The 15,044-nt window shown below is 44.8% G+C and overlaps 1 protein-coding gene across 1 annotated transcript in view; it reads right to left on the bottom strand.

Annotated features, from left to right (window-relative positions):
- The window catches only part of PRKCH (protein kinase C eta), a 229,761-nt gene that overhangs the window by 61,672 nt on the left and 153,045 nt on the right, over nucleotides 1-15,044 (bottom strand). The window contains exon 10 of the mRNA XM_080808358.1: nucleotides 11,913-12,067. Coding sequence (XP_080664484.1) covers nucleotides 11,913-12,067 — 155 coding nt within the window. The remainder of the gene's footprint in view (nucleotides 1-11,912; nucleotides 12,068-15,044) is intronic.

Here is a 15,044-nt window from a genome sequence, read left to right as displayed (position 1 = left end):
TCTGTAAAGAATTCTTGAGGAACTGTCTTCAGAATAATTTCAGCCCAAGCCTCTGCTACAAAGAAAACCCAAATTGGGGTGCCTGGGTGGCTCAGTGGGTTAAGCCTCTGCCTTTCGCTCAGGTCATGATCTCAGGGCCCTGAGATCGAGTCCTGCGTTAGGCTTTCTGCTCAGTGGGGTCCTGCTCCCCCCCACCCCACTCTGCCTGCCTCTTTGCCTACTTGTGAGCTCTGTCAAATAAATAAAGAAAATCTTAAAAAAAAAAATTAAAAAAAAAAAAAGAAAACCCAAATCAGCTGATAGCACATATACATGGACTAACTTCTTATATTGACCTGGCATGTTTCAAAGAGCTTTCACACTTTCACTTTCATGTGATCTGAGCTTCATCTATACCCTGCAGGGAAACCATGTCAGTGTACAGACAGGCAAAGAGGCTCAGAGCACTCTGCAACCTGCCCACATCTCCAGGACCAGCAGGAATCAGGGCTGAGTCTGGCACCCGGATCTTCTGAAAACCAAGCCCATACTTTCAGTTGAAAGCACATATAAGTGATCTTTTTCTATCCCCTTATAGCACTGTAATTTAAATGGAATTGCACTTTAGCAACACTGACTCTAAATGATGCGATATATCAAAAAATTTTGTAAGCCCCAGAGCCAAATTTAGGCAGATTTCTAATGGGGTCTGGTCTCCTAGGGTTCTGTCCTTGGCTCACTGCTCCATTTAAGACACTCTTGTTGGGTGATGTCATCTGGTCCCCATAATCTGAACTAATAGCTATGTCCTGATGACTTCTAACTATGTGTTCCAGCCCATCTTTTTCTACTGAGCTTCAGACTCATATCCACCTGCCCATTTCACATCTCCATGGGAATGTGTCTCAGTTATCTGACATATTATGTTTCTACATCTCCTCATCTTCCTCTTCTGCCCAGACGTCTTCCTGCACTCATGATCTCTCCCAGATAATGGTAGCATCATGCGTTCGACCTTCCGACTAAACACCTAGAAATGACCCCAGGTTTCTCCTTCACCTCCTGGACCCACCCAGTCACTAAGGTTTGACTGTTGTGCTTGCTCGTATCTCTTCATCTTATGCCCTTCCCCTCAGCCCTCCCACCACCGTCTCGGTTCGGGTCCTCATTATCTTCTTACTTGGAACACTGCAAGAGTCACAAATTGAACCTCCCCCTGCTACCCGCATGTCCATGTCTGTATGCTCCCTCCCCCAAATAAATATGAAGTGTAAGTCTACTCAAGTCAGGCAAGGTGCTGGAAACACCTCAAAGCTTCTTCTTCACCTGCTACACAAAACCCAAATTCCCTGGCATGGAATTTCTGTCTGACACTGTGAGTTTCCTATCAAATAACTATCCTGCCCCCTTTTTCCTTAATAAGAAAACCTTGATCTGTAGCTGGAACATGGACACATAATGATTTCCCAGCCTTCAGTGCAGCTCAGTGCGGTCATGGGACCAAGTCTGGCCAATTCCTTGGTAAGTAATGTGTGGAATTTCATTCTCTTTAAAGAGAGCTAACTCAGCTGGGAGACGTGTTCTTTGTGCTTCTTACTGCCTGGAACGAATACAGAGATGACTCTGGGAGCTTTAGCAAACGCCCTGGGCCATGAGGTGGCCTTGAAGATGGCTGAGCAGAAAAGATAGAAATCTCGGTCCCAAATGACTCCATGGAGCTTTTGTGGCACAGCTGGACTGCCTACTTCCAGACTTTTTATGGGAGAGAAAAATACAATTCTAACTGGTTTAAGGCACCATCATATCCCATTTCCTATTAGAGGCAATGGGACCCAATCGTAAGTGATACAGAACTCAAATATCTCAAGTATGTTAAGCCTTTTCATAGCTTTGTTTCTGCCAACCCCTCAAGCTTTATCTTCCACCAGAGTTCCAAATTTAAGTTCCAAAATTCTTGTAGTTTTCCACTCCACCCACGTATTCACCATGAATTTTCATGCTTTTCAACTTCTGCTCAAGCTTGCCCCCTACCTAAATACCTTCCTTATTTCTGTTCAGGTTTTAACTTTCATCACCTTCTACAGAAAGTCTGCCTAAACCTCCACGTTAGGGTAAGTGGCCCTTCCCTGGGCTCCCATAATATGCTGGGCATACTCCAATTCTAGAACCCACATGCCTTTATTCATGGGCCATCTCTCCCAATCCACAGAAAGAGCCTCAAAGGGCAGATACCACATCTATTCCTTTGGTATTTATATCTCCTAGTAAAAGTGGGAGCTCAGTAAATATGTTCTGAGCTCAACTGCATTCTCCTCACTGAAACAAGAGTGAACAGTATCAAATGACTCCAAATGTCCTGATTAGCTCCTCATGTCAGCAGTAAGTTAAAGGTTGAAACAAAATATTCTAATAGTTTTATTTTTCCTTTTTTTCCCCCTGGGATGGAAAACAAATTATAGGTGAAAACATCCACTCTGAGAAGCAATTTACTGTTTGGATGTTTCAGATTTGAAATTTCCTCATCTATAAAAGAGAACTTGGCATTCTCAGAGGCCTCGCCTGGCTCTAGTATTTTTATAATTCCATTGTTGAATATAAACACATAAAATCGGACACAAGGAATTCACTGTGAATGGATGGTTTGTTCTTCCAGCAACTGGCAGCAAAATGACCAACCTTACCAAACTTTTAAATAAATTACTTACAAGGAGTGTCTCACAAAATCTTGAAGTCATCAGATGACAATGAACACTCTAGGATAATGAAATGCCTATTGTGGGAGGCTATGCCTCCTAGACTCCAAACTCATTGGCCTCCTTTAGAGCCCCAGAACTTGCCATGCTTCCTCCTGATACTGGGAACCGGCATTTGCTATTCCTTCTGTCTTAAGTGCTCTTTCCATCCCCATTCACTGGCCACCTCAGCTCAAGAGTCACTTCCTTAGAACGCTCTCCTGTCTTTCTCTGACCACACTGAATTATGGTATTAGAAGTTCTCACTCATTGCAATGCTCTCCTCTTCTTCGTGGCATTGGCCACCACTGTGATTTTCTGTTAGTATGATTGATATCTTTTTCCCTCATTAGACCACACCCTCCTCAAGGGAGTATTTTGGTTTTACTCATCATTGTACTCATATCCTTGGCAGAGAGTTGATGCTCAATAAACACTTGCTAAAGGGAGAAGAAAAGTGGCCAAGTTTCATTGGGAGAAACGTCCAGCTATTCTAATAAGCTGGAAATCCTCTGAGTTCTTCTTCACATTTCTGAAAAAGGATCTTGAAGCCACTTTCTGGTGATAGTGGAAGGACAGGCACTGAGTGAGCAATCCGTGACAAGCTAAGAGAAGCAGCAGGAATGTGACTAAAAACATTTGGAGTTTTAGTAACAATCCTAGGTAAGGGCTCACAGGCAAAATCGGATGTGAAAGTTACCAACGTATGGAGAATCCCATGGCTAGCACATCCTGAAGAAACAAGGGCTATATTGAAAATAACAAATGACGATCTGTCGTTGTTTTCGCAGCAAGCAGATCAAGGAAGAGTAGACTTACTTCTTGGAGAAGGAATGATGTTATCAAACGGCAAAGAAAGAACAGAGCTCCTAATCTGGCTTTCATCTTTACCTGAAAAGAAGATTTTTCCCACTAGAGTGAATACAACAAATAAAAATATCGAAGTGAATTCCGATATAGGTGAGGTAACAGTAAGAGTCCAAAATTCCAGGTTCAAATGAAAGACATTTGGGGACCCTGAAATTCTGCTGGTAAGAAATACTTAGGAGTGAGAAGTTCCCTGGAGATGGGAATCTAACAGATGTTGTAACAGATGCTATGGTTTCCAAGAGGGGGAGAGGTAGATATCAGAAAACAATGACTCAAGCATGTGATAGTCATCATTGACTGACCCATGCACAAATTGGTTGGAAAATAGATTAACTGTGAATTCATGGACAGAGAAGGAATGCTCACGGAGGTGGCTCTCCAAACAAAACTATGCTAATTTTAAATCACGCAGGTGTCTGAAGTCAGCAAGGCATCTGATGATCCTAAATGATATCCTTGATAAACAAGAGTCAGATGATAGTAAAGACTGGTAAATCCCCACAGCTCCAGTAGCTGTTTTCAGAGATTAGCTTAACAGACCTTATCTTGGAGCGAGCTCGTCAATCTTCCCAAATTCTGAATTTAAAAAAAAAAAAAAAAGTCAAATGAGAGAGAGACTGTTCCCTCAATCTGAGGAGAACTCAAAGGTGATTTTCTTTAAAAGTTCATGTGCTATGTTAAGCACACATGTAAAAGACAATATATTTCAGGTCTGGAGTCTCTGTTCCACATCTGGACAATGGGACAACAAAATCACCACAGCAGGCGCGTGGGGCTTTTGGAGGAAACACTGATTACCATGCACACTGCATGCCAAGAAGTGCACAGGGCACAAAGTGACCAGACTCATGGGTTCCAAGTGTGTATTATAATGTACTATGGGGGCACCTGGGTGGCTCAGTGGGTTAAAGCCTCTGCCTTCGGCTCAGGGTTCTGGGATCGAGCCCTACATCGGGCTCTCTGCTCAGGGGGAAGCCCGCTTCCTCCTCTTTCTCTCTCTCTGCCTGTCTCTCCACCTACTTGAGATCTCTGTCTGTCAAATAAATTAATAAAAAAAATAAAATCTTAAAATGTACTATGTTCAAGTGTAAATGGTAAGGAGGAATCAAAACTCAAACCGTGTTCTTCTATAAAGGCTTTCTCACGAAACATATTTTAGATACATTCTATGCCTTGTCAAAAACAGCAAATCCACTATGGGCTGGCTGGCTTTAGGGGTTTGGGGTTGAAATGTCAATGACAGTTGAATTCCCCTTTAATACAGATTATGAAACATGATAGAAAATGGGGGCCTGTAATGCTGGAGGGCAGGTAAATGGGATGCATGCTCCTTTGTCTTCTAACTTTTCTGTAGGACTTGACTCTGAAAAAAGCCAATGGCCGTTGTAAATTATTCATGAGCTCTATCTGGGCTCCCAATCAGCCAACAAGCCCAGGACAAAGGAATGAATAGTCTTTTTTTTCCCCTTAGCAAAGTGGCTCATTGACTGCTTACTTCCCAGCCCTTTTTTCTTGGTCTCTGGGCCATGGCAGCCCCAGACCTTCCAACCAAATGCAAAGGCACAAACCCTGCTCTTGCTCTATCTCCAGGGAACTGGGCTTCTATTCCTCCAGGAAATGCAAGTGAACACATCTGAGAATCAGGGTCAAGCGTAAAAGCACAGAAATGTAACTGGCCTTTCTCCTCTCACACAAGGCTTGGCTGGCTGAGAGAGAGAGAGAAGGTCAAGGAGCCTAAGGTACTTCTAAAGTCCTAGTGGACAATGACTTACCCATGGTGCCATCTTTGTAACTTGCTGAAAAATAAAAACCTCCCCTAACAACAAACAAACAAACAAATAAACAATTAACCGTGCCCCTACAGGCACACCTCAGAGATACCACAGGTTCTGTTCCAGATGGAGCTACCTGAAACAAGTAAATACATTTTTTGCTTTCCCAGTGCACATAAAAGCTATGTTTACACTATACTGTAGTTCATTAAATTGGCAGTAGCATTATGTCTAAAAAAACAATGTATGTATTTTGTACGTACGTACATTATGTCTAAAAAAACAATGTACGTATCTTAATTTTAAAATACTTTATTGCTAAAAAATGCTAACCAGCATCTGAGGTTTCAGCAAGCTGTAATCTTTTTGCTGGTGGAAGTTCTTGCCTCTGGGATGATGACTCCTGACTCATCAGAGTGGTGGTTGCCAAAGGCTGGATTGGCCGTAAAAATTTCTTAAAATAAGACAACAATGGAGTTTGCCACATGATTGACTCTTTCTTTCATGAACCATTTCTCTGGAGCTTGTGATGTTATTCGACAGCATTTTTACCCACACTTCTTTCAAAATTGGACTTCTTTCAAAATTGGACTCAGTCCTCTCAAATCCTACCCCTGCTTTATCAACTAAGCTTATCCTATTCTAAATCCTTTGTGCTCATTCCAACAGTCCTCATGGCATCTTCGTCAGGAGTAGATTCCATCTCAAAAAACCACTTTCTTTGCTCATGCATAAGAAACAACTACTCATCCATTCAAGTTTGATTACGGGATCTCAGCAATTAGTCCCATCTTCAGGCTCTACTTCTAATTCCAATTCTCTTGCTATTTCCACATCTGTAATTATCTCCTCCACTGAAGTCTCAAAGCCTCAAGGTCATCATCCATGAGGGTTAGAATCCACTTCTTCCAACTCCTGCTCATGCTAATATTTTGACCTCATCCCATGAATGTTCTTAATTGCATCTAGAATGGTGCATCCTTTCCAGAAGGTTTTCAACTGACTTTGCCCAGATCCATTTCAGGAATCACTATCCATGGCAGCTATAGTCTTTATGGAATGTATTTCTTAAATAATAACAACTGAAAGTCAAAATGACTCCTTGATCCATGGGCTGCAGAACGGATGCTGTGTTCGCAGTCAACGAAAACAACATTCATCTCATTGCACATCTCCATAAGAGCTCCTGGGTGACCAGGTACACTGTCAGAGCAGTCATATTTTGAAGGGAGTCTTTTTCTCTGAGCAGCGAGTCTCAAAAGTAGGTCTAAAATATTCAGTAAACCATGTTGTAAACAGATGTGCTGCTACAGAGGCTTTCTCATTCCATTCATACAGTCTATAGTCAGAGTAGATTTAACATAATTCTTAAGGGTCTGAGAATTTTTGGAATGGCTCATGAGCATTGGCTTCAACTTAAAGTCACCAGCTGCATTGGCCCCTAATAAGAGACTGAGCCTGTCCTTTGAAGCTTTGAAACCAGCATGAACTTTGCTTCTCCACCTCAGAAAGTCCTAGATGATATCTTTTTCCAAAATAAGGCTCATTTGCCTACATTGCAAATCTGTTATTTAGTGCTTTCTCCTTCACTGATGATCTTAGCTAGACCTTCTGGACAACTCACTGTAGCTTCTGTATCAGCATTTGGGGCTTCACCTTGTACTCTGATGTTTATGGAGATGGCTTTGCTCCTTAAGCCTCAAGAACCAACTTCTGTGCTCCACATCACTCGGCATCAGGGAAATACAAATCAAAACCACAATGAGATACCACCTCACACCAGTCAGAATGTCTAAAATTAACAAGTCAGGAAATGACAGATGCAGGCGAGGATGCGGAGAAAGGGGAACCCTCCTACACTGTTGGTGGGAATGCAAGCTGGTGCAACCACTCTGGAAAACAGCATGGAGGTGCCTCAAAAAACTGAAAATAGAGCTACCTTATGACCCAGCAATTGCACTACTGGGTATTTACCCTAAAGATACAAATGAAGTGATCCAAAGGGGCATGTGCACCTGAATGTTTATAGCAGCAATGTCCACAATAGCCAAACTATGGAAAGAACCTAGATGTCCATCAACAGATGAATGGATAAAGAAGAGGTGGTATACATATACAATGGAATACTATGCAGCCATCAAAAGAAATGAAATCTTGCCATTTGTGACAACGTGGATGGAACTAGAGGGTATTACACTTAGCGAAATAAGTCAATTGGAGAAAGACAACTATCATATGATCTCCCTGATATGAGGAAGTGGGGATGCAACGTGGGGGGCTTGGGGGGTAGGAAAAGAATAAATGAAACAAGATGGGATCGGGAGGGAGACAAACCATAACAGACTCTTAATGTCACAAAACAAACTTGAGGGTTGCCAGGGGGATGGGGGTAGGGAAAGGGTGGTGGGGTTATGGACATTGGGGAGGGTATGTGCTGTGGTGAGTGCTGTGAAGTGTGTAAACCTGGCGATTCACAGACCTGTACCCCTGGGGCTAATAAGACATTATATGTTTATAAAAAAATTAAAAAATTAAAAAATTAAAAAAAAAAAACAAACAACTTCTGCTAGCTTCAAATTTTTCTTCTGCAGCTTCCTCACCCATCTCAGCCTTCACAGACTTGAAGAGAGTGAGGGCCTTGCTCTGGATTAGGCTTTGGCTTAAGGGAATGCTGTGGCTTGTCTGATACTCTACCTAGACCACTCAAACTTTCTCCATATCTGTATTAAGGCTGTTTTGCTTTCTTATCATTCATGTGTTCACTGGACTAGCACTTTTGATTTCCTTCAAGAACTTTCCCTTTGCATTTACCACTTGGCTGACTGGTGCAAAAGGCCTAGTTTCCACCCTATCTTGGCTTTCAATATGCCTTCCTCACTGAGCTTAATCATTTCTAGCTTTTGATTTAAAGTAAGAGACACGTGACTCTTCTTTTTCACTTGAACACTTACAGAGGCCACAGTAGGGTTATTAACTAGACCAACTTCAATATCATTGTGTCTCAGGGAATAGGGAGGCCCAGGGAAGTCTTGAGAGAGATGCTGGAATGGCTGGTCAACGGAGAAGTCAGAACACATGTATCCATGGATGAAATTTGCTGTGTCGTGCGGGTGCAATTCATGACGCCCCAAAACAATTACAATAGTAACATCAAAGGTCACTGATCACAGATCACTTTAACAAATGCAATGATAGTGAAAAAGTTCGAAACATCCCTAGATTACTAAAATGTGACAGACACAAGTTGAGCAAATTCTTTTGGAAAAATGGCACTGGTAGATTTGCTCAACACAGGGTTGCTGCAAACCTTCAATTTACACACACACAAACACACACACACACACACACACACACACACACACATATATATATATATATATATATACACACATGTACATAAAACACAGTATCTGTGAAGTACAGTAAAGCAAAACACTGTAAAATGAGTATCCCTGTATTTGGATAGGTCAGAGGCATCATCCTCAAGATCATTTTGGCTCTGATAAGGGTCATCCCAGGACATGTCTGATAAACGAGTCTATCTGATGCTCCCCAGGTTCTCTCTGTGCTCTCTGGATCAAATTCACACCTTGGGTGACCCAACTGTGCCCTTTACTGTGTGTGAGTCCCAAGGACATGGTTTTCACAGGCTTATCCTTAAGACTCTGCTCTCAGGCCGGTAACCTGAATGGAATTAAATTGTCCTGTGAAATAAATCCACAGGATAAAAATAGCTTTCGAATCTATCCTAATTAAATATGTCCCCTTCAAAGTCAACCATATCAGTTAGAGCTTGCATCTGGGATTCAAGCTGAAGAGTAAATTAAATTCTCAAAATTAAACTGCAAATGCCAAGAATTTAAATAAAATTTCTCAAGATGTGGCCTGATACAGCTCCACAGAAACGACATCAGGTTACAGTGTCCACCCTCCTTTCCAGACCAACCACACAAGCAGAATGAGAAGCGATCACATCCTACACATGAAAGGAAGTCCACCGCCTTGTAGCTGCGTAACATGGTGCTCGAGTAAAGCCCCTAAGGATTCAAGAAGATGAGGTTTTTTTGTTTTTTTTTTTTAATGATTTCATTTATTTGACAGAGAGAAATCACAAGTAGGCAGAGAGGCAGGAAGAAAGAGGAGGGAAGCAGGCTCCCTGCTGAGCAGAGAGCCCAATGCGGGGCTCAATCCCAGGACCCTGAGATCATGGCCTGAGCCAAAGGAAGAGGCTTAACCCACTGAGCCACCCAGGCGCCCCCAAAAGAAGAGTTTTGACCTTAGTGCTTTTCTCCACTGCTCTGGTCTGAGGTTTATGTCCCTTCCCTCCTGCCTGGGGCCAACCCAAATTCACAAGGTGAAATCCAACCCATAAGGGGCCTTTAAAAGGTGCTTCGGTCATAAGGGTGGAACCTCCTGAATGAGGTTAGTGCCCTCATAAAAGAGGCTCCAGAGAGTTCCCTAACCGTTCTGTCAAATGAGGACATAGAGAAAAGACAGCCCTGACTAGACACCAGACCTGCCAGCGCCCTGATACTACGCCCCCAGAACAGTCAGAGACCAATTTCTGTTGTTTAGATGCTCCCCTCCCCCACCCCCCAGTCTGTGGTGTTTTGTTAAGCAGCCCAAAAGAACAAAGACACACACTCTGTGTTGTTTCCATGAATTAAAGTCGCCCTATCACCAGAAGGGGACTAAGAAGCCCACTCTGGTACTCGGAGTCTGCAAGTCTCTCCTGAGGAGATGGGGTAGCCCAGTGGTTAAAGACACAATTTGAGTTGTGGCTTTACGACTAGTTAACAGTGTGGTTATTAAGCCTTTCTCAGACTCAATTATTCACCTAAATAATACCAATAAGGTTTCTCTCATATCATAACAGGGCTAGGAGGATCGGAGAGAAATGCAGGAGAAGAGTCGGTGTCACAGTGCTCCATGTAGCTCTTGTTGCCGTTGTTAGTATTTTTTGGATTTACAAGAGAAGTCCCTGTCAAGCGGGGAAGTCATAATTCTTAAAAATTAAATGTGAGGAAGGCTCTCTCTGGGGTAAGCAGAGCAGAGATGATAGATGGATGGATGGGTAAGCCACGGAGAGGAGAACAAAAGCAGAGTTCATGGCCCAGAGTCCCATGCTACCACCAGGAGACCTCTGAACTCCCTCCACCATCAGACACTGGGTCAGCAACCTCCCCCAAATCCTATACCGGGCAGGATGCTGTGGCAGGAGCAATCCCACACTGGAGCTGCCGGAACAGACAGCCTGGTCAAGAGGGCTCAGAGCACAGGCCATTGAAGGCCACCCGTAAAGCCACCTGTGCAGCTCTGTGGCCAAACAATGAACGGAGAGTCCTGGCTACTTCCAAGCAGAGGACTCCCGCGGCTGGTATCCAGCCTGGTTTGGAACTCTGCGCCCACAGGCCCCCAACCCCGGGCCTCACAGCTGGGGCTGAGACAAAGGGCTACATCTAGTTGAGGCTTTAGGGCCCTGTGCTGAGAATTTACATTTCTGTATCCTACCTGTTGTACCTGCTTTGCTTTCTCTCTTCCTTCTGGCATCAATGACCAGCCCTGACGCGTTCTCTCCTAGCCTTGCTCCTCTCTTCCTATTCTGACTCCTAGGATATTTAAGAATATTCCGCTTTCAAAGCTCTCTTACACTTTTATCATGATGTCAATACGGTTCTGAGCCCACAAAAGGAACAGCTTTAGCAAGGCTAAGAAACAGCCAGTTTCAATCAGGGAATTCTTTACTTTGACATTCACGCTCCTGAGAAAATGATTTTTTTTTCCTCAGAGGAAAGCAGCAACTGCATCTCAAGAGAAAGAAGGAGTTTATGTGGTGACTAAGTTACAGTGTCATTGAAAAGGAAGATACCGACCTCAGGGAACAAATGAGGAAGTTAAGAATAAACATTATCTAACACTCAACTATTGCACTTCCCACCTTACCTAATCTTATGCCTGAATAAAGTTTCATCCACCCATACCCCTTGCATTTTGAGATCTAACAATGGCAACCAGATTTTAAGTCCAAAATATATAGTATATGCAAAAGACTGTGTGCCATGAAATGGAATCGAATAGTATTCAGGAGGGGGTATAAATGATAATGTTTATCAAGCAGGACACCGCTCATCCATAGTTCACCTCTTAGCTCCTAGACTGGTGAGCTGCAGCCCCAAATGAACGAGATCCTCATCACGGAAATTAGGGCAACCGACAGCCGCGCTCTTTGGTGTAGGTATGGATTCTGAAGATGGAATGGATCGCTTCCAGGGAAAACAGGAAAAGGCAACAGTGGGTTCAGCACCTTGTAGAGTCTGGCCGTCTGAATTCATGGAGTCTCCGTGGAGCCACTGAAGCCGGTCTCATGCGGACCACATGGGCGCAATTCCGGTTTCAAGAACACTAGGTTATTCATTTATTCTACCGGACACTCACACCTTCACGAGTTTAATTCTAACGAGGTTTCAGCTGATTACCAGGAAAAATGGAAGGGTGGATGAAGTCAGGAGGGCAAACAGCGGATCAATCAGGAGAGGGGTTACCAGAGACCAAAACTCACCGATAGATGATTCCTTTCTCGTGTAGGAACATGAGCGCCGAAATGATTTCTGCTGCATAGAAACGAGCTCGTGCTTCATCAAAACGACGAGACTTCTGAATGTGAAACATCAAGTCACCCCCATTCACAAACTCCATCACGAAAAACAGACGGTCCTGGAGAGAAACACAAGAGAGAACCCAGCGTGGTGTAGCCGTTAGCCTAGAGCTCGGTCAACAGGCTACTCGGGGCTGCGGCAGGGACGGAAGAGGTCATTGTCACATGGGGCTTGGAGGGAAATGCTCTGTCGGGGTCAGTGCGAGGCATGAGGGCTGTGGGACTGGACCCCTGGGATAGGGGTGTGGCTGGGAAGTGACACCCAGATCTAATTCTAAGGAATTCCACACAGCTTTGATCTCCGCATTAAATAAAAAGTAGGAAAGCCTCAGGAGCCCCCGGTTCTCATTGCTGCTCTGCACCTTAAACACCGTGCAACCCCGAGCTTAATTTGTTTTTGGACATTTGCCATTAGTAAAGTAAGAACGATGACGCTATCCCTAGCTGAACCATGGGGTTCTGGAAAGCGGAGAAGCGCAACACAATGGAAAGGTACGTGCCTTTCCTCTGGAACACGCAGGGTTAAGCACAGAACGCAAGGGACGTCTAACAGGTCCTCACACTTGACCAGGGAACACGCATGGAAAAAGGAAACCGTTTTAGACAAGTCTGGCCAACAGGAGTCTAACGACAGCCTCCGAGTGGCTTCAATGTTAGAAATTCCATTCAGCCCAACAGAAAATTCCCGAGTCAGTAGTGGAAACGTGCAGAATAGTGCGATGTTGTCCACTTGGAAGGAGTGCTCAACCCTGCTGATGGAATGGGCTCTTCAGGGCACCTGGGGGGCTCATTTGGTTAAGCGTCTGCCTTCGGCTCAGGTCACAATCCTGGGGTCCTGGATCTGATCCCATATTGGGCTCCCTGCTGGGCGGGGAGTCTGCTTCTCCCTCTGCCCCTCCCTGCTGCTCACGAGCTCTCATCTCTCTCCTCTCTCTCTCTCTCACATGCTCTTGCTTTCTCTCAAATAAATAAATAAAAATCTTAAAAAAAGAGAGAGGGAGAGGGAAATGGGGCTCTTAAGATTCCCCATGCAGTATGCTTAGTACTACACAAGTGGTATGAACAAAGTGCCTTTATTAAGACTTCAATAAAAGAAATGTGGAGGCTCCATGAGAAAGCGTGTCTCCCAGCCGGGTACTATGTTTCAGGAACCCCTAAGATCAAATTTCCTGACTCCCTCCACAGGCATTTATGAAGTCCACGGCTAGCCCAGTGCCGAATGGGGTGCCAGGCATCCAATAGAAAGGGCATAAGACAGATTCAACCTCTACCCACATAGTCTGGTGGGGGAGACACACGTTACTTAAAAAAACAAGGAGTTATATATACAGGTAAACATACAAATTCTGGGAAATCCTGTGAAGGAAAGTGGAGAAAGCAGGGACATCTGGTCATCTACCTGGGGGTCCGTGGAGGTCTCTCCAAGCAAGGGACATACAGGCTAAGGCCTATGAGAGCACCCTGCAGGGCCAGCCATCATCCTTTTTGGGGTAGGGGCTGGGGGGGGGTCATTTGGTAAGGAAATTGGTATTTGCCAGTTCACGAAGGATGTGTTTTCAGAACTCCTCTCTGCCTGTGGTTTGAAGCACTCTGGTTTTGCTTAGCGTTACCACATGTCCACAGCCACACAGTGGAGAGAGGCTGTGCCTGGTGCCCTTCCTGCTCCGAGTTCACCCCTGGTTTCATCAGAAAACAGAACTCGTGACCTCTCTATTCCCGATTTTAAGGAAGACCTGAATTCAAAGGAAAAGAATCCTCTGGCTCTAGGAAACTTCTCTCTGTTCACGAGAAGCACAACTGTGAGAGTAAAGACAGAATGGTAAAATTCACACATGTGAAAACAAAACCCAAACATTAACAAAACAACCGTTCCGGTTCGTCAACTGAAAACTCAACAACGTAGACCATCGGACCAAGCCAGGGGCCTTCACTCGGGTGTGACTGACGAGCGGCGCAGCAGACCTGGGAGGGACAAGTCCGGAAGAGCAATGGTGTTCTTCCTTTTCTCTACGGGAAGGACTTGGGTGGAAAGAGCAGGTCAGCAGTGGTGCAGGATGGAGGGTATGTGGCGAGACTCATCTAAGAACGTGTCCACTCGGGCAGGTGTGACGCCGATGCTGTGTTCATTTGGATGGGGAGGCCAAGGCCAAGGGGGACCCAATGAAGACGCAGATGCTGAAGCCACCAGACCACCCCTCACAAGCTGGTCAGCCTTACACATTTTTGTCAACCACCCTGTCCGCCTTCTTCATGGCTGGGACTGGCCGTCACACGAATTCCAAGAGCTCGAAATACCTGATGACCGGAACTAAATCAATAGGTAAGTGGCTAATTCCTTAGGCTGCCGGAAGTCAGTGTACTTGGCCAGGGTTTCTAAGGCAGTAGGCATCAAAAGAGGAGGGCATTGTAAGGGCAATTTCATCCCTGTCTAGCTCCCCCCAGGCATCATCAGGTCTCAAGTCTGAAAAGCCAGAGCAGGGGCTGAGATCCAGATCTGGGGGAGGAAATGCTGCCTTCTTGTCTGACTCTTTCATCTGCTTCTTGGCCCAGTGCTGGAGGCAGATTCTCAGAAAATGCAGGAGGAGTCAGAGGGGCACAGCTACCTGCGATGTGCAGCAAAGCCAGAAGCCTGAGAACTGAGAGAACAGGGGCTTCTTTTCATTCAGAATTCCCTTTTGAACCTCCTGTCTGGCACTGCCTCGAACAGCTCTCAACCCCCAGGCTATATATGACTCTGGAAGCAAGTGGGAAGGGGAAAGAAGCCAGCCAGGTAGAATGACGACTTAACGAAAAGTAATGTGCCATCCTCTCAAAGATGTAAATTAATGTCACAAGGTAGAAAAATAAAAATGTGTTCATCCACTTGCCAGATGTTTTTGCCGAGAGGAGACCCTCTCTTGACACGCCGCTCTCTTCACCCTATCATCGGTGGCCTTTCTGAGGCCTGAAGGAACCAGGCCATCAGGCTTGTTGGGACAACGTCCAAAATGAGATGCCATTGCCTCTGGTTTGGGCGGCAGGGTTCCACGAGAGGAG

The sequence above is a fragment of the Martes martes genome, assembly GCF_963455335.1.
Source record: "Martes martes genome assembly, chromosome: 7".
Taxonomy (NCBI): Eukaryota; Metazoa; Chordata; class Mammalia; order Carnivora; family Mustelidae; genus Martes; species Martes martes.
The sequence above is the reverse complement of the archived record's forward strand: the minus strand, read 5'-3'. Positions and strand labels throughout refer to the sequence as shown.